Source organism: Festucalex cinctus, chromosome 8 (assembly GCF_051991245.1).
Source record: "Festucalex cinctus isolate MCC-2025b chromosome 8, RoL_Fcin_1.0, whole genome shotgun sequence".
In the NCBI taxonomy this organism is placed as follows: Eukaryota; Metazoa; Chordata; class Actinopteri; order Syngnathiformes; family Syngnathidae; genus Festucalex; species Festucalex cinctus.
This window is the reverse complement of record NC_135418.1, coordinates 26,947,446-26,967,620: the sequence shown is the minus strand read 5'-3', so window position 1 is coordinate 26,967,620 and position 20,175 is coordinate 26,947,446. Positions and strand designations below refer to the sequence as shown.

Sequence of the window (20,175 nt, the reverse complement as noted above, 5' to 3'; positions counted from 1 at the left end):
GACGCAAGTCAGTCGTGTTGGTCATTTTCTTTTTGGACTCACGTAGAACTGCGAAAATGACAGTGAAGTCCAAATTAATTGGTGCATCCAAAAGACACTGACTTACTCTCTCTCTCTTTATTCTTTCCTTACTCACTTCCATTTCTCCAACTACATTTTTTGTTGGTTTTCATTCATTCATTTCCTTACTCCCTTACTACTCACTCCCTTTCCCATCAATTACTTTAGTAATAACTTTTTAAATTGTAAAAAAAAAAGAAAAGAAAAAATGCTTAATGGCCACCTTGTATAATAGTTCCTTCCTTTTAACTCATTTGTTCCCAATAACGTGTAAATACGTTTTTTTTAAATGTTCTAAGTGTCCCAAAGACGTATTTATACGTTGTTTTTTTGTTTTGTTTTTTTGTTTTTGTTTTTTAATGCTAGAGCATACAGAAGCCTTTGGTGCAGCCTCTCAACTGCAAAGAACGGTTGCAGAAATGGTAGTTATTACACAAACGGCCAGCAAGTGGCAGCAGAGCAAAGGAGATCAACCAGGGCCATGTAGAAAAAAAAGCTCAATTACTTACAATTTTAAATAGATTTGTGAAAACTGATGAAACTTAGCTCTCTTCTAATGCTAATTTTTGCAAAACGGAAACAGATAGAAACATACTTTTTTTTTCCTGATGAAAGAAGAGACTTTAATCTTTCTTTTGATAGATTCCATGTTTTTATAGCAATGGAACACAATATTCTGTGGGCCTTGCAAAATCAGTCAAAATCCAGTAAAACAGCCGGGAGCGAACGGGATTGCGAAATGTGAAAATGGCGGCGAGTGAATGAGTTAAGAGTCGGATTGTGGTGCTGCAGTTTTGGCCTGAGCATTGAATGCACCGTGTAACGCTGAGCATATTGCCAACTCACACTTCATTAGCTGCGCTCGTTTTCCCTGTAAAGTCCAACTGTGGCCACTTTGGCATCCCCACCTATATCCCAGTGGGCGTCCCTTAAACAGTCGTGCGTTTGACTTCCTGTTTTCGTCTCTCTTCGCAGGTGACAATAACCCCAAGGAGAGCAGCCCATTTATCAACAGCAGCGATGCGGCGGCCGAGAAGAGCCAGCAGTACGACGGCAAGAACATGGCCCTGTTTGAGGTACAAAGCCCCGACGGTTACGCCTGCGCGGCAGCACGAAAGATCCTTCTCACATTTTGAGCGGTGGCCCCGGCTGACCCGCGATCGATGTCGGCAACAACGGCGCGAAGGCCGGGGCGGGAGCGACGGGTTAATGCAAGCTAATCTCACACGGGTGCAAGGGATCAACGTGAAAAGGAGGCAATTTGTTACAAACCTCTGTACAAATATACTGAGATTGCCCCAGCCATGTGGCATTTGAGCAGAGAAGAAAGGCGGTGTTTAATACAGATGGCATCTATTGAGGGTGAGAGGCAGAGTAATAATATCGCTATACAATGAACCTCCACTACAGGGGTGTCCAAACTTTTTCATTTGAGGGCCACATACAGAAAATCAGAAGGACGCAAGGGCCACATAATGTTATGAAGAGAAATTGTGTTTAGTCCTAAAAATTGTAAAAATAATTTATTTGGGCTTTTGCATATTTACAAAAATGCTACAGTATATAAACCAATTTATTTGTAATATTGCAGTAGGGTTATTATAGTTTTGGAATTTTTCATTTTAGTTATTATTTTGTTTTGAGTTTTTTTTTTTTATTTAGTTAGTTTTAATTGGTTTTCAGGGTGGTTCTGTTAGTTTTTGTATTAGTTTTAGTTCTTTAATAAATGCTTAGTTTTAGTTTAGTTAGTTTCAGTGCTAGTTTTTGTTTTTTTATGTGTATTACTTATGCGCAATATTTAAAAAAAAACATCATGGGCATGATGTTATTATTCCGGTTAATATCAAAATAAATCGACTTCAAATCACATTTCAAATCATCCCCAAAGGCTCATGTATTAAATTAATTACCAAAGACTAAAACGAAGGACATTTTTGCTATAATTATAGTTAGTTTTATTTTAGTTAGTTTTGTAAGCATAAAATGTAGTTTCAGTTAGTTTTCTTTTTTTTAAAAGCATCTTCGTTTTTATTTTATTTCGTTAACGAAATTGTTTTTTGAATTGTATTTTTTCGTTAGTTTTAGTGAACTAAAATAACCTTTAATAGCACCTGTGTTTTTCGACACCCTCCCTTCTTACTTTGACCATATCCAAACATTATTATTTTTTTTTATTTTATTTGAACTGAGTCAAATGCCATTTTTAGCATATGTCGCGGGCCACTAAAAAATTGACAGCGGGCCGCAAATAGCCCCCGTGCCGTAGTTTGGACATCCCTGCTCTACTATTTGCGGGGTGTTAAGACCAAGCCTTTTCACAAATAATGAAACACTGTGAGATGATCACAATCACTTTGTTGCCAGTATCCCCAAATAATGAAGCATTTGTACATTTTTGAGAACTAGTGACATATGGCCACATTGAATAAAAGTTTAACCTCATGGCTGCATTCACCGATGTCGACTTGTTGTGTGCTTGTACAGGAGGAAATGGACACCAGTCCCATGGTGTCGTCTCTGCTCAGCAGCCTGGCCAACTACTCCAACCTGCCGCAAGGGAGCAAGGAGCACGAGGAGGCCGAGAACAATGAGGCCGAGTCGTCCCGCAAGAAACCCGTCAAGGTATATCGCAAGAGCACATTTAAGTACATTTGAATCAGCAAGCAGCAGGCCTCTGCTGGGTCAATCCTAAATCTGCTAATTTGACTCATAAAAGTTTTTGCATAATCTCTACTAGCAACAAATAGTCAAAGCAAATTAGGCTTGCGCTATAGCTAACAAGCTAACAAATGAAACGCTAACAAAATAGCTAACTAACAAGCTAAATACCTCAGTCACAAGCTAAAAAAATATAGGCCGCAAAAACGCTTACTAGCTAACTAGAAATACAACCCGCTAATTAGAAAGGTAAACAAAGAGCCTAACTACCAACTTAAGTTACCAGCTGATAAATATGCTATCCCTAACTAAGCTAACTAGGTAGCTGCCTAAAATAAAGCAAACTAAACAGCTAACTAAGAAGCTGAATACTGAATATCAAAGCTGACTAAAATGCTACCTGGCTAACAAACAAAACAAATAAAAAGTAATGAAAAAATATTGATTTAAAGTAGCACTAAGGAACTTTTCATCCTTGATAAAATATTTTCACAACTCTTATGATGAAACTTAGTTGAATGGTACCTTTGCCATGGTCTGAGGTGTATCATTTTTACTGGCACTAAGCAACTTTGAGGATGATGGTAGGAACACTGCCACACACACAAAAAAAAACTACAAACGTGCCATGTTGAGTTGAGTTCAACATACCTGAACACAAGGTTGTGTTTAATGTTAAGATACAGATGAAATGGCGTGAAAATTTCACATCACAAGGATCGATATAAGTTAAGTAGCATTATTGTTTGTATTCTCACCAATTATAGCTAAAATATATATAAACAATACATTTCAGACATTTTTTTTGACACCAAAAAAATAAATAAAAAATCAGCAACACTAAGAACTTTTTGTAAATTTTTGTCAAACCAAACGCCAATTCACAAAAACTGCCCAGCAAAGAGAAATATCTTTTGAAGACATCGAACAAGCATATATTACCTTGATTTGCCATATTCAATCTTGATTAGTTTTCGTAGTGAATAGTTTTAAAGAAACTCTGTGGAGCAGCTTGGGATAAGAATAAAAAAATCTCCAGTACTTTAGAAGCCGTCAATCATTTTCAGTTGGCATTCAAATCCCCGGTTTGTGTTACCGTGTCGCGTCTTAAATGTCACTCTCTAATGAGTCGCCGTCACATTATCCAGCACGATTTCTGTCAGGAAGGAGTTTTTGCTTCTCGGGGACTTTGTTTGCCGGATGCATTTTTAGCCACCGTGGCAAAGCGAGATAACAAGGCGTATAACGAAGGGTGCTCGGATCATTGGAGGCGGGACTGACTGTGTTTGGACGCGCTCCCGACTTTTTCTGATGGCCTGACAGTTTTGTTTTTTTGTTTTTTTACCACTTTCGACCCGTCTTATCTACCCAGTTGCTTCATCAGCGCCCTCATGATGTTTTCCTTCCCCGTCACACGTCACTTCTCACGGGCCGGGACTCTTTCACTCCTCACCTTGAACCCGACGACGTCTTGAGACGTTCCTGTCTGGGACACAAGCTGAGGACTATGAAAAAAGCATTGATTGATGCTGCCCTATGTACCCAGTTGATTGACTGGCGACCAGTTCGGGGCGTACTCTAACTCCAGAAGTCAGCTGGGATCATCATCTCTAGTTCATCTAAATGTCTAGATATACCAAACCGATGGTTGTCCAATTGTGACCGACGCCAACCCCTGCCCAGACGTCGGCACGTCGGGTAGAAAAATGATGTAAATACACACCGCACCGACCCCGACTATTACATACCTTCGGTGCATGTGCGAGAAGTAATTCCCCTCCATACCATCGGTGGCGGTAGTTATTATTCCTAAAGGCAACTGGAAACCTGTTTACAGGGGTGGGATATAAAAACATAAACAATCTCTCTCACAATGTCCTCCCACGTGAATGAAACTCTTCGGCATTTTGCACACTATCATAGATACAAAGTAAATACTTGTGTCCCTATGTCATGCCATAGTTTGGCTTTCATATCTTTGTCGGCATACCTTTTAACGGTAATATCATACAATGCCGGGCTCGCTTGAACCAAGACAGACATTGTACGTTCAAATGTGGAGGCTACAGCAGGGTGATGATGCACAATATGAGCGGGGAAAAACAAAAAATGGTCCAGGCGTTTCATCAGTACTGTTTATCCGCGTTCGTAACTAGCTAACAGCCAGTCACAGTGGTCAAAAGGCCCGACGTCGTTTCAACATGTTGAATTTGCTGTAAGTAGTATTCCAACTCAATCTGACTTTACAGCAGTAATTTATACAATGATCAAACGCCGCATGCCGTCGGCTCAACGCTGTCCGACTGTGCGACTTGGTGTATCTCGGCCTTAATACAGACAGGTACTATCAAAAAAATCACAAATTTATATTTGTCTACATGTTCCCTGCGATTGACCGGCGACCAATCCAGGGTTTATTGTCACCAACAGTCAGCTGGAATAGTCTCCATTTCACCTGTGACCCTAAACAGGATAAGCGATTCGGAAAATAAATGGATGCACGGAGCCTGATTCTGCCGCATTCAATCTAAACCAATGGAATTCAGTTCAGTAAAAGGCAACATGTAGACGCCGTTGGACAAATTGAATTGCTTTTTTTCAATTCCGCAGCTAGCCAGATGCAAAGCCCCAGGGAGTGCGAAAAGTATTCACTCAGGCTCTGCTGTATTTAAGGCACACTGTAGAGAGTTCTGCTGCATCACAAATATTCACAGCGTGTGTATCTATCCAGTATATTTGAGTGAATCAGCCATTTAATTAAACAGTCAATTATTTTGTGTAAATCAGGTGGGCAAATTATCGCGGACTACTACGTTCTTTATTCCGCCCCATGAAGCATTTACTTTATCAAGAAATTTGTTTGTTTCAGCATGTTTATTATTATTATTATTATTATTATTATTATTATTATTATTATTATTATTATTATTATTATTATTAGATCTGCAACATGTTGGAAAAACATGCGATATGCGATATACTTGCTGAACATAGCGATATCGATATTATTGCGATATTTAACAACTAAAGAAATTACATTTTCATTATCTAATGAAAGAAAAACATTTTTCATATGGCAAAATAAGCAACCTTAATGTAATCTAAGTTAATTAATTGTAATTATGTCTTGATAATTTTAAACTATTGAATGGCGATGCACATTTTAGTTAGCATCTGACTGGTCAAATTCATATAAAAAGCATAAAATTCCATATAAAACTTATTGCATGCCTTTGCGATATGCATATTGCAAGGGCCAATATCGCGATATCTTTTCAATATATTGTGCAGCCCTAGTTATTATTATTATTACTATTATTAATTTATTTTTTAATACATAAAATAATTATACATAACATGAATTTTTTTTATTTATGTTTGTATGTATTTATTCTTATTGTATTATTACATAATAAAATTTTACATAGACATTTTAACTATGTTTCTAACTCATCTACTAAATGTCCTGTTGTCTGTCCATTTTGAAAATGGCCACCAATCCTGCCGGTCGATCGACAGGCGACCTATTTTTAATTTTTTTTTTCGTTAGTTTGAGAAAGCCTCGGTGCAAGTCTAATCTCCATTCTGTCACCCCAACCTTACCAATACATTAATTAGCATTCACGCTATACACTTCCGCGGCTCCGCCAATCAGCGGCCCATTCCACCGCCAATCTCTCCATCACCACGAGTGGCTTTTCATTAAGGCGGCCTGTCGTGGTTTATCGCTCTCTCTCTCTCTCTCTCTCTCGCTCACTTTCCCCGGCCGATCACCTTCCCTCTCCATTTCTTGCTCAGCTCTCCGCTCTCCATCTCCCTCATCATCAGCTCCCCCCCGGGGAAGGGGGGGGGGGGGGCACAGCCTGGAGGGCAGAGAGGGAGATGGCTTTTCTTTGTGTCGCAGTGTGAAAAGGCGAGATTAGCAGATTGCTTGTCGTGTGACATGAGGGAGCCGTCTGGAGGTCGGGCAAGTTCGCGCGCAAACTGGCCTGCGATTTGCAGCATTCAGACTCGTATGTTTGGAAATAGAAATGCAGGAAAACAGCCCCAAGGCCTACTCAAAATCAATGATGCTAGTTACAATTCCTGAAATGAAATGACTACAGGTATCGGCCGTATTTTAAGTTATCAAAACAAAGGTGAAACAAATATATACAATCTATGTGCTGACCACTGCTGACCATTCATACAAAAATGTACAATATAATGGTTAATAATAATTATTGGATAAAGAGTAGAATAAAAAAGTATCCTAAAAATATATACATATATGTCCAGGCTGTCAGAATGAAATAAAATAAAAATTAACTCAGTGCTGTTTTTTTTTTTTTTTTAAACTTCCTAAGAAGCACAGCACTGACCTATTGGCTCATCCATTGCTGAGACGGTTCACATATCGCATAATGAAAAACATATACGTATCTAGAGGCAGCTTTAGAACTTGAAAAAAAAACAACAACAACATATAACTTGAAAAATTTGTAAAAAGGGTCATTTGTAACTCAAGGTGCCTCTGTATATTTTAATCATATTGTTATCATCCATAATAATTATTGATTAAAAAAAAGTAAACACTGTATAGACTTTTAGTAAAAAGAAAACAAATAATGTGCATCTTGTACTTCACTTTTTATTCCCATTATACAAGACTATGCATAAAATGATACAAATTTATTTTTAATTACATTACTTTGATTAGTTTTTATATTCTGTGTAAAAAAACAAAAAACAAAAAAAATGAACTTTTTTTTCGACAACAATATATATTGTATAGCTATAATTATATTTCAACATTTTGGATGCAATTTTAGACTGCAGCCAATCGCTGGATCTAATGATGTGTTCAGTGAGCATATGTTACAGTGGCGAAATACGCTCACACATTGTCATAACGTCCAAAGATACGACAACCTTAAAAAAATATGTATACCTGCTCTATAATGTCCAATATTTATATAATCTTGTAGTCCACCGCTCGGACATCATTCCATAAGCTGTCCGCCCCATCTTTTTACAGCCTCCATGTTCTCCCACATTAACGGCGTTTCCCTTCACTGTGTTTTATTATCGTGCTCCAATCTCCCGATTCATGCATACACACACACGCACGCCCACGCATGGACACACACATACACCCACCCCCCGCTTATTAGTCTAGAGCACGGGATCAGTATTCGCATCATCAACCTTTCGAGCATCTATCTTGATGAATGTCACTTCCTGTTATTGGCGCTAGACGTTGTCCGAGCGGTGTTGGCTCCTAAACTGACATTTCACAACGCACGTATTGTCCTCTCGACAGCCTCGTGGGATTATTCTTTCATACGCGGTGGGCCTCGAGCGAAATGCTTGTTATCAGCATTGATTAACGTGTTGATTTTTCATGGAAGGGGGTCCTCAGTTGACAACAGTAGCAATATCCGTCGCATTTACGGTTCGCTATTCACAAATTCACCTATTTGCATTATTTTTTCTGTGTAACGTTCTAGGGATGTAACAATATCCAAACATCATGATATGACATTATCACGATATGAAGGTCACGATACAATAATTATCACAATATTGTGGGGAGGCTGGCGATTCAATAAGAGGTCATAATGTAAAAAAAAAAAAAAAAAGAAATGAGCTCATACTAAAAATTAAAAAAATAAAAAATAAAAAATATTGTGCTTTTGTACATTACAGCAAAGAAAAATATTCTAAAAATAAATATTAATATTATATATAAAAATGATATAAAAATCGTGACATGACAACTACGATATATTGTGGCAGTTTTAATATCACGATTGCCGTTATCGTTGCATCCCTATAACGTTCCCCGGAAAACTCACCAGTGGGTTCTTTTTGGCGGCACGGTGACTTAGTGGTTAGCATGTCCGCCTCCCAGTACTGAGGATGCAAGATCGAGTCCAGGCTCCGGCCTTCCTGGGTGGAGTTTGCATGTTCTCCCCGTGTCTCCGTGGGTCTTCTACTACGGTCTCTTTCCACATTCCAAAGACATGCATGGCAGGTTAAATGGGAGCTCCAAATTAACCCTAGGTGTGCTTGTGAGTGTGGATGGTTGTTCGTCTCTGTGTGCCCTGCGATTGGCTGGCAACCAGTTCAGGGTGTACCCCGCCTACTGCCCGAACCCGGCTTGGATAGGCTCCAGCACCCCCCACGACACTTGTGAGGAATAAGCGGTTTTAAGAACATGGGTGGATGGATGGGTTCTTTTTATGCAACAAAGCCCTGACTAAATGGGAATTGGAATCAAGGAAGTATGTTGATGTGATACATCTCCACTGAGAGATATGCTTTCCAAACGTGGGAACATGCTGGGAATCCCAGGCATAAAGTAGTTCCCTCTTTACAAGACGCAACGGTTACTCTGCATTTTACTCTGCATTTTATGTCACCAAAAGTAACCCAAAAATTTGAGAGCGTTTCAGTCCTCATGAAACATTCAGCAAGCCGAGCCTTTTAACATGGATTTTAAATCTTTGAAATCATCAATTGTTTATATGCCCTGCTCCCCATTTTGCAGGTTCTCTTCTTTGGCCTACATGTTCTACCTTACTCAATGGAGAAATAATGCATCGCTCTCAACTTGTGAGCGTTTTACTACAGTTTAACACACTCCAATTACAGTGTTCCTGTACATATTTATCATTCACATGTTTGTGGATTTATTTTTATTTTTTTAAATAAACTCCCCTATTTGAAGTGAGGGGAGGGGCTTCATTTAGTCAGCCCATAAAAGTAGTGCTTTTGCGCAATTATTTGTTTTGCAGCAGGGCTCAGTCACTATTTCCCCCGCTAATGCTATCCACAAAGTATGAGAAATCGGTTGGTTTGCGCTGTGACGATTCATTTCCGTTTGTATATGTAAACAAAGATTGCCCTGAAAGGTTGAATTCAGTTCATCATGTAACAACACTTTTCTCAGAACTTGATGCAGGACTTGTGCCTTCGATTCGCCCTGGAAAGCTGACCAAATGTTATGTTGGCAAACATGTAGCAATTAAAGTCATAAACACTGCTTATACCCATATATGGGCAAAAGTTGTGTTGTTAATTATCTGCGCAGTGAGTCCTCAGTTTATGACGAATTTAACTCTAATTTCTACGTAGGAACTATTCATTTTTGTTTAGATGTCTTTAAATATGTTCCTATATACACAAAAGTTTACAAAAAAAATTTACAAAAAAATGATGATTACAAGTTTCCACTGGTTTTTCGGCCAAAACAATCTTGTGATCATTTTGACAAACGTATTTTTTTTTTTTTTTTTTTTTTTTTTTTTTGCTTTCATCTTTTCAACTAGCTTTCATTGCTTACTTTCCTAATGACCTCATTGTCGAGGTGCATCAGAAATCGTTTCCCCGCAAATTGTTTCGTTCCAAAAATATCTTTTGGTGAACCAGGTGAACACATTATTTGCTCGGCTTTTCTCCTTGCGGGTTTACAGCTGACCTGAATTTGCGGATTTGTGAAGGCAAAAGCTTCCGTGCAGCTGCGCGCACGCTAACAGGTTAGCTCGGAATGCGTACATTTTTGAAAACAAATTGGCTTTAATGTTTAAAATGACATGACTACACTCAATGTGGTGGTGAGCCACAAGCACCTTAGAGGACATCCAGCTTTGGATCACAACGGCGGGAGGTTACCGGGGCTGATGACGGGATGAGGGGTGGGATGGGTCGGGGGTCTGCTTGTGGTTGGCTGGCCTCTCTTCTCGCCATCTCTTTAATAATTCAGCACACCTGAGCAGGGACACATTTGTTCTATCGACTCCTGTTTGTCCAGCCGAGCGTGGCGGCGCCGTTACAAGCTCGCCCACGCTCTCCCTCCCCCCCGCCTCCATTCCATTTAATTCCTTCGTCATTTAATTACGTCCTCTTCCCTCGCGCAAATTGGAAATCCAACGTGAGCGTGCCGCATAGGTGTTCCTTCCGCGTATCTATGAGATCCGAGCGGTGGCCTCCGGTAGTTTCCAGGCAGGAATAATCCCAGAAGAAGTCATTAAGGTGATGGAACTCCTTCCATCCTGACTTTCTGGAGCGACTACTTATCCATCGCCCCGGGGATGTAAATAGTCATTCATTGTCGGCCTCCATTTCCTCTTTACCTCGGGGTGCACCAAGGATAGGGAGTTCGCCACAATCTCTGTTTATTGGACCGAGGTTGTCAACAGTGCTGGTTTCTGCAGTTGGCTAAATGTTCACACTCCACAGGCAAATTAGAAGCAAGACTGTTTGGCCTGCAAGGTGTAACCCCCCAAAAATTAGGAGGCATCAAAAATGTATATTTCATTGTGCTATGGCACCTGACTTGGCTTGACTCTGTTGTTTTTGTTTGAGCATGTTCCCCTTCTCATGATCAAATTCAACAAAGACCTGATTCTCTCATTGCCTCATAAAGATGTTCTTATTTTTGTGGTGTGTGGAGTGTGTTAAAAGTTCATTTTTGTCATTGATCTGATCCCAAAAACGGCCAGGTGGATAGTCTTAAATTGAAAAGTCAACACCAAGTTTGGCTGAAAGTGACCTGAAAGATCAGGTGCTCCCGTTTTGGGAAATCAACTGTTGTTGGACAGAGAATAACAGATTTGCTTTTTGTAGCTTGTTTCCACACAAAACTTGCAACAATCAGTGAATTAATCAGAAGTTGGACAAGATACTTGAGTTCGCTTCTGCATCTTATTCCTAAAGATATTCCAGGCAAATTGTATGCTTGCAATTTGATGGCATGTCCTTTTTGTGGAACCAAAGTCATGCTTGAATGGGCTTGATGAGCAAGTCAAAATACTCGAGCTCAAGCCTGTCGGAAACCTTTGATGAACGAAAATGAAGGTTCTTCTAGATGAATGGACGAAAAGGACAAAATTTAGGGGGAAAACTCCAATTTCCAACAATTTTATGGCCTCCTTTTCACCTATGGTTTGGTTTACATCAGTTTGCCCGAGTCCACAGGAGCGTCATAGCCAGAACACCAAGCCAAAAATAAAAAATAAAAATCTACCTACACACCATCAGACCCCTGCAACAAACATCATCACAATCCGTCAACCACATGCAATGTTGTTCTTTGGAAATCCAGCACACTTAAATGTTTACACTGTGCAATACCTCTGCAACCTGTAATATTGGAATAATAAATTTAACATGACACCCAAACTGACTTGATGGAAGTCAAGCTCATTCGAAGTGTTTTGAATGCTGCTGTATTTACTTGAAAGTGGCGTTTGTTGGTGCGAAGCTAGTGGCGAGAGACAGAGAGTGAGGAAGTGCAATCAAAGGGTGCACATCTAACCCACCTGAGCCAACCATTCTGCGGTCTGACTACCCCCCTCCCCTCTCCTGGCCCCCCCCCCCCCCTCGGTGGGCAGCTGTTGCCTCGCAGCTTGCTCAGCGGTGCCCTGCTGGCCTACCTGTGGCTGTGCAGCAGCCTGCCCTCTCTGCGCTCACGGTGGCGAGTTCCCACGGGAAATCATCGCTGCTGCTACTGCTGCTGCTGCTGCTGGCTCCCGGCCCGCTCACCAAACCGATTTTGTGTGTGCGCGCGTGTGAACAGGACTGCAGTCCGCTGTCGGCAAATGAACCCACCAATTGAAAGAAAATAGAAAAGCAGCACTTTTGATAAGCGCCGGAGCGCGTGTCCCTCCTTCCCAACAGGCTCACCGATTCAATGCGTTCGCAAGCGTTCCATTTGTTAGCGGCTACTTCACCGTCATTTCAATCATGTAGCCATTCGCCAGATCTTGTTTGCGGACACGTCGCCGCGTTCCTCCTCTCGGAAGCTCGCTGTCTTGCCTGCCTTTCGTCGAGCCGTCACGTTTATTCATTATTCAAAGTGTGATTGAATCATAATAATGGAATGTGACTGCATGAAGACCTTTGCGTGTGACGGAAGTTTATCCTAGGTTAGTAGATGTTAGGTGTATGTTTTTTGCTGTAGCATCTTTTCTTTAAAGTGCAAGTCAAGCTGAACCCTTTCTTGACCATAATATGTGACCTCACTAGTCTAAACATGATATTCTGATTAATATTTCATTTGTGGAACGTGAGTTATGAAGCATAATTCAGCCGTTTTTGTCCATCTCAAGGGCTATAAGCCGTTTTATCACTTCTTGTTGACTGAAGATGACATCAGGGCTCAGGCAACGACCAATCACAGCTCACCTCTTTTCTGAAGTTGAGATAGAAAACATACATACAAAAAATAGTGAATAATCACTGCAGATGATTTTTTTATGTGCTGCAAAAGATGAAGAAATGTGACATTAAAGTTGGTTCGCGCACAGGTGAACACATTGGTGACCAAAATTCACGCCGCACTTTGCTCAACTGGGGTAAAGAGTACACCCATGACATTCCATTTTACATAGTTTATTCAACTTAAAGGGGAAGTCAACCCCCTAAAAAATTCTATGTGACCTCACTTGTCGAAACATGACATTCCGATTAATATCATATTAGTGGAATATGAGTTAAGCAACAAAATCCAGCTGTTTTTTTTGTTTTTGTTTTCATATATATATATATATATATATATATATATATATATATATATATATATATATATATATATATATATATATATATATATATATCAGGGGACGCCCATTTTGCCACTTGCTGTCGACTGAAGATGACATCAATGTTGCTCAGGGCTCAGGTAACAACCAATCACAGCTCAGCTTCAGAAAAGAAGTGAGCAGTGATCATCTGCAGTGATTACTCACTATTTTTTGTCTATATATATTTTGTATGTTAGCTTCAGAAAAGAGGTCAGCTGTGATTGGTCGTTGCCTGAGCCCTGAGCACCATTGATGTCATCTTCAGTTGACAACAAGTGGCAAAATGGCCCTGAGACTGATTTAAAAAAAAAAAAAAAAAAAGTAAAATGGCTTGATTTTGCTGACAAGTGAGGTCACATCATATTTTTTTATTTTTTTTGTTTTACGTCCCCTTTAAGTTCAATAAACACTGTAAAAATGGTGTAACTTGAATTTTTGTCACCAATGTGTTCACCTGTGCGTGAACCTACTTTAATGTCACATTTCATCTTTTGCAGCGCATAAAAAAAAAAAAGCATCTGCAGTGATTATTTTATATTCTTGACATGCTGACATGTCAAATACACTTTGTTTCCTTTTATGAAAAGCTAACAATAGATACACCTCCTCACCTGCGTTTGTCACAGCATTTCTTTCCCCCTCAAATTGCCTTTTAATTTGAATAAAGTGTATAAAAATAGCCCATTCATCCTGTTTGAGATTTCAGTAGAAGCTCACATTTGCTGTAAAGCAAAAATCCAACCCGACCTCCTCATGAGCTGCGTTGTGCAGCTGCGGCACATTTTTTTTTTTTTTTATGTAGCGCGATACAGGCCAACACCTGACTGCTGATGTGTGTTAAGAGCCCATATATTAACCCCCCCTCCACAAGGACCCGTCAATGGAACAATCCGAGTGGTTAATTACAGCGTTGCAGCGAGTGCGAGCAGCTTGGAGTGAAATGAAAATGGAGGACAGAGAACATTGATTTGGTGCCAGCAGCTTTGAAAATGTTTTCCTTTGAGGTATTTGGAAGGTGCGATAAACATCAATACCCTCCACAATGAAAATGTTTTTTGTAGTTTTTTTTTTTTTTTTTGCAGGCCTGGAGGTTCCCACAGACTAAACAAGAGATTTAATGTATAATCACAATAGGTGGTGAAAATCAGTCTAATCCTTTCAAACTGAAAGTCACTTTTTACAAGAAAATTGTTGTTTTTATTCAAATATAGTCCGAATGGTCCAGTCATTTTGGGAAGATAAACTCATGCAAAAATATTCCGAACATAGTTACATTAATAATTAAAAAAAAAAAAAAGATTATTTTTGCAAGAATAAATTTACAGTATTGTGAGAATAAATTCAATTTTACAAAAGAAGTCAGAATTATTAAATTGTTAAATAGCAGCAACCTAATCTTATGTGGGAAAAAAAGTCAGAATTTTATTATATATATATATATATATATATATATATATATATATATTATAATTTTTTTTTACAAAAAAAACAATGTTAAGGGCATTAAATCACATGTTCTGAAAATTTAGAAAATAAGGAATAAAGTTGCATGTAATGTGAAAAGAAAATCACAATTTAGCAAGAATAAGTCCAATATTACAAGACAATGGAATATTAATGTCATAAAATCATACATTCCGTGAATAAAGTAGTAATTTTAAAATGATAGAGTAGTACAAGAATAAAGCCTAATGTGGAATGTTATGAACAAGAAAAAAAAAAGTTGCAACATGAATAAAGAATAAAGGTTTTAACGACAAGAAAGTCGAAATTTACTCACATAACGTCTCAATGTTCTAAAAATATAAGTCCGACATTAAAAAAAAAAAAAAAAAAGTCGTAATTTGGGAGGAAACGTTCTAATATATATTATAAAAAATACTTCTCATTTTACAAAAAGTGGTCATCCCAAAAACCAAGTCAAATATTCCAAGAATTAATTTCATTTGAAAAAGTTTGAATTTTGTGATGGTATAATTATCAAAAATGTCATATTGATACGAGAATGAAAAATCTTGAACTTGCCGTAATTTTTCTTTCTTTTGTATATTTTTGCCTCCCTGTGACCTCACCACCACTGTTGTGTCCCCCTGCAGGCCCCCCAGCTCGGCACGCTGATGGGCGTCTACCTGCCCTGCATCCAGAACATCTTCGGCGTCATCCTCTTCCTCAGGATGACCTGGCTGGTCGGCATCGGCGGAATCATCGGAACCTTCGTCATCGTCTTCATGTGCTGCACCACCGTGAGTAATTCCTTTCGCCATTCTTGGCACCCAGGACTGGTCACCGCAAAAAGGTAGCTGTTGGAGTTTGCGCAATAAACATAACTACATGCAATTAAAGTAAAGCATTTAATAAATGTTTACATATGCCATATGTCATTTTTCCCCCCCATTTTAAATTATGCAAATAATTAATTGATTAGAAAAAGCAGGATGAGCGTGTGCATTCGATATACATTTTTGAAGACGCCCTCATAACATTAAATGTCGAAAAAATTGTGATTGGTTGTGGCTAGACATGTGGGTAACAGGACTGACATGGAATTATCTGATTGGCTGTTGACCAGATAAAGAGATTAAAGATTTTTGACATCACATAGATTCTGACATCACATAGCGTCTGACCAGTTGAAACTAGATGCTGGGTACATCAGTTCAAAACAGACACTTGACCTCACGGTCATGACCCAAACATAACCCTTACATGACCCTAATCATGACAGTAAGCATACCCTTGCATGACCCTAATCATGACAGTAAGCATAACCCTTGCATGACTCTAGTCATGACAGTAAACATAACCCTTGCATGACCCTAATCATGACAGTAAGCATAACCCTTGCACGACCCTAATCATGACAGTAAACATAACCCTTACATGACTCTAGTCATGACAGTAAGCATAACCCTTACATGACTCTAGTCATGACAGTAAACATAACCCTTGCATGACCCTAATCATGACAGTAAGCATAACCCTTGCATGACTCTTGTCATGACAGTAAGCATAACCCTTGCATGACTCTAGTCATGACAGTAAACATAACCCTCTAAAAAACACATAACAGGTGCGCTTCAATTTTAGCGGGCAAAATATGCTGGGAAAAAAAAAGCCTTTTTAAGTCAGTGATTAATCAAGATTAATCAAAATTCCAAGATGTGATTAATCTGATTAAAAAATGTAATCGTTTGACAGCTCTCGTCGTTTTGTACGCGTTTATGTGTGTATACATGTATTTGTGTGTTGGTGTGTGTGAGCAGCCTAGATTCTCCTCCAGCCAGCGCCGGGTGTATTTATAGAACAACCCCCTCCAAATCCCCACCGTGGCAAACTAGCCTATACGCACATAGACACGCATACGGGCATCAATACGTTGCCCCCCAATCGTGACGTTGTGGACGTCGTTGCAACCCCGCCCCCTCTCCAGTTGTCTATTTGTACACTAGCGCGATTTGCGTGCCGCTCGTATTTGCTTCCCATCCATCCCAGTTTATATTGATCTTGTAAGCGTGATGAAAACAGTGTGCCCAGAGAGGAAAAACAAGCTCGGAGCTGGCTCGCACTGACAGCAACACAAACGCACTCAAATTTCCTCTCCATCTCTCGTTCTCTCTCTCTCTCTCTCACACACACACGCACGCGCGCACGCACACACTGGGAGAGGCGTGCTTCTTATCAGTCACACTGCTGAGATCATTGCGGAGGCCCCAGGGTGATAAGCTTGAGCATGAACGGTGTTGCGAGGACCCCCGCCCGCCCACCCCGCTTCTCTCCTGCTGTGCGCCTTACATAACACATCACCGCCCAGCCCTCGAGGGGTACAATGTAGTGCGCGTGTGTGCTCCTATGCATGTGTACACATTGCGACCCCCACCCCCATCCCCTATAGTGAAATTCACAGGAAATGAAGAGTAAAAGTGTGCGCACTGTGCGGCTCAGTTTAGCTTCCGACACCCACCTTTGATTGACAGGTAGATTTTTTTTTTTTTTTTTTTAATTAACAGCCACTGCCAATATGTTACATCCATCCATCCATTTTCTTGACCGCTTATTCCTCACAAGGGTCGCGGGGGGTCGCTGGCGCTTATCTCAGCTGGCTTGCAAGTCACATGCAAAACTCCACCCAGGAAGGCCGGAACCTGGACTCGAACCGGAGTCCTCAGAACTGTGAGGCGGATGTGCTAACCACTCGCACACCGTGCCGCTCAATATGTTAAAATATATCATATATATATAATTATTATTTATGAAGCGCTTTTGAAAACAGGCATTGCTGTATTCAAAGTGCTGTACATGAAACATAAATCGGTTGTGCAGAAAAGAATAAGGTAACAAAACAAGAACAAAGCCAACATTTTGAAGTGCGTATGCAAGGTTTTGTTTTGGGTTTTTTTTTTTACAAGTAAATACATTTTACATCAGTAAATTAATAAATTAATATTCTCACTTTATTCTTACGTCACTACTGCCATCAAAGGGTTAAATGTTATATTCTCTTACTCGGCTGCCCTTTTCCCTTGTACTTGTTTTTTGTTTTCTTTTTGTCTTTTTTGCTTCCATCCTGTTTGACATCTCTCACATTTTGGACATTTAACAAACCGCATTTCGTAATTGCTTGATAGATCGTGACCATTGGCGGTTAGCTCTGAAAGCACACACGCACACACACACACGACGCTCGCTCTTTGCTGGCGCATTTCTCTCGCGGGTAATGAAAGCGTGTTTGGCCACAACGAGGTTTAATATCCTCGACGCAAGGCCGTCTGTTGTGTGGTCGTCCTTATTACTTTGCAGGTCTTGAATCTGAATGCGGTGGTGGGGGAAGGGTTGGAGATGGTGTTGGGAAGGAGGGGGGTGGGGGGCTCATTTATATGCGGATGCTTCATCTTTTTTTTTTTCCCCTTTTTACTCTCATCTCTTTCACTTCCTCAATTTTCTGGAAGCCTTTTTTCATTTGGCGCTCTCATTATTTCCTCCCTCACTTTTGATTCCCCAAGCACAACCCTTCTCCAACACCCCCAATGCAGCACCGTGGCTGCCTGCCTGCGTCTTCACTATCTCCCTTTGCGACACCTGAGAGTCCATTTTGCCCTCCGCCGGGACGTCATCTCCCCTGGCGAGCGGGCTCCTGCTGATGTTGCAGCGGACGACGGAAGAAATCATCTGACAACGGGGGCGTAGTGAAGCGTGCTAATGAAGCGGGGCCCTCGTGCTGCGGGACACTCTTCTGTCAAAAGCAATCTCCTCTCCGCTGCCAAGGTCCACCAAAGGCCAAATAGGAGCGTTAGGTCGGGATGCAAGCAGACCTAAAGTGTCCTTTGCGCTCAGCGCCGACGAGCTCGTGAAACTTTTCGTCGCACGATTTTTTTTGGGAGCAGCGTTTTAACGATCAGACGGTTGCAAAAAAAAAAAAAATCAAAATAGCAAGAGAAACAAAGACAATTGAAATAGGTCTCAAGCATTTGACATTATTATCCTAATATTTAGATTTTATTCCTCCAAAATTGACATATTTTATATTTCATAAAATGTGACTTCTTTTTTTTTCCTCTCTGAAAATTTCGACTTCTTTCGTCTAACTGATTTTTTTGTACTTGTAAATTCTCAATTTATCATAATATTTTGACTTTATTCCTGCAAAATTCTGGCAAAATTTTTTTTTTTTCTTGAAAACATTCAAATATGACTAATTGCAACTATGCTATTAGGTAAATATATACATTTTGCTCTGGTAGTACGTAATATGTCTTACAAAATTGACATTTTTTTTTCCCCCCTCACAATTTATTTTTATTTTTTTTACTTTTTCGTGAAAAATTTGTGAATTCTTTTTTGTAACATACTTTTATATACTTTTATATCCTAGTAGTTTCTTCACCATTTTTTTACATTACAGTATGTTTTTTCCCCTCATAATAATGCAATTTTATCTGCTAATATTATCAACTTTGTTTTTGCAAAACATCACTTTATTCATATTCTTTTTTTGTATACGTTTATAGTCTAGTAATTTCTTGATTTTGACAGTTTTGTCATAATATTTTTACTTTAGTCACATAGAATTACATTTTTTTTTACTTTATATACAAATTTAGTCACAGAAAATGTTGACTTTTTCATAATGTACTTCCTTTATTTTTATATTCTGCAGTATCTGTTTTTTCCCCCTCATAATATAATATCAACTTTGTTTTTGTAAAATGTCACTATTTCACATCTAATATTTTGTGCTTTATTTCTCATTTAAAATCCAAGTTTACTTTTTGTAATATTTATTCTCACAATATTGCAACTGCATACTAGTAAGACTCCACTCATATTTTACAACTTTTGATTGTTAAATTACATTACTGTAAAATATCTACATCTTTACTCTCACGTTTTTTTAAATCAATATTTGCCTTGCGATATTTGCGCTTTACGCTAAATAAAATGTTCTTTTTCTTGAAACACACAACTTTATACACAGAACATCAAAAACGTCATTTACCAATGACAACTTACAAAGTTCAGCGTATTTTCCTCGAGGCTAACGCGCATCAGCTTCACGTCACATGTACTCCGTTTTCCATCCTGATGTGCTTTTCCGGCAGGAGGTTCGCCTGCAGGTCAGGCGGGTTGCTGACCCGACAGGGCACAGCGCTCCACTAAGACGAAGACATCCACTCACTGATTGATGATATTTCATCATTTCCCTGACAGCCAGAGGACGACGTGACGCTCGTAGAAGTCACCAAATGGGATTTGACCGAATGTCAACCCAAAAAAAAAAAAATGACAGCGCTGAAAATGAGACGAAGGAGGCGAGACATCCCGGTGGTCGGTGTCACCTTGTCTGACAATTTTGTTGATGGAGGCTGCGACAGAAGGAAAAGTTCCATTTTTA

The 20,175-nt window shown here is 39.6% G+C and overlaps 1 protein-coding gene across 6 annotated transcripts in view; it reads left to right on the top strand.

Annotated features, from left to right (window-relative positions):
- The window catches only part of slc12a5a (solute carrier family 12 member 5a), a 135,646-nt gene that overhangs the window by 83,600 nt on the left and 31,871 nt on the right, over positions 1–20,175 (top strand). For all 6 annotated transcript variants that reach the window (XM_077528392.1, XM_077528394.1, XM_077528391.1 and 3 more), the window contains exons 2-4: positions 1,036–1,136; positions 2,545–2,682; positions 15,383–15,529. In XM_077528392.1, the coding sequence (XP_077384518.1) occupies positions 1,036–1,136; positions 2,545–2,682; positions 15,383–15,529 (386 nt within the window). The remainder of the gene's footprint in view (positions 1–1,035; positions 1,137–2,544; positions 2,683–15,382; positions 15,530–20,175) is intronic.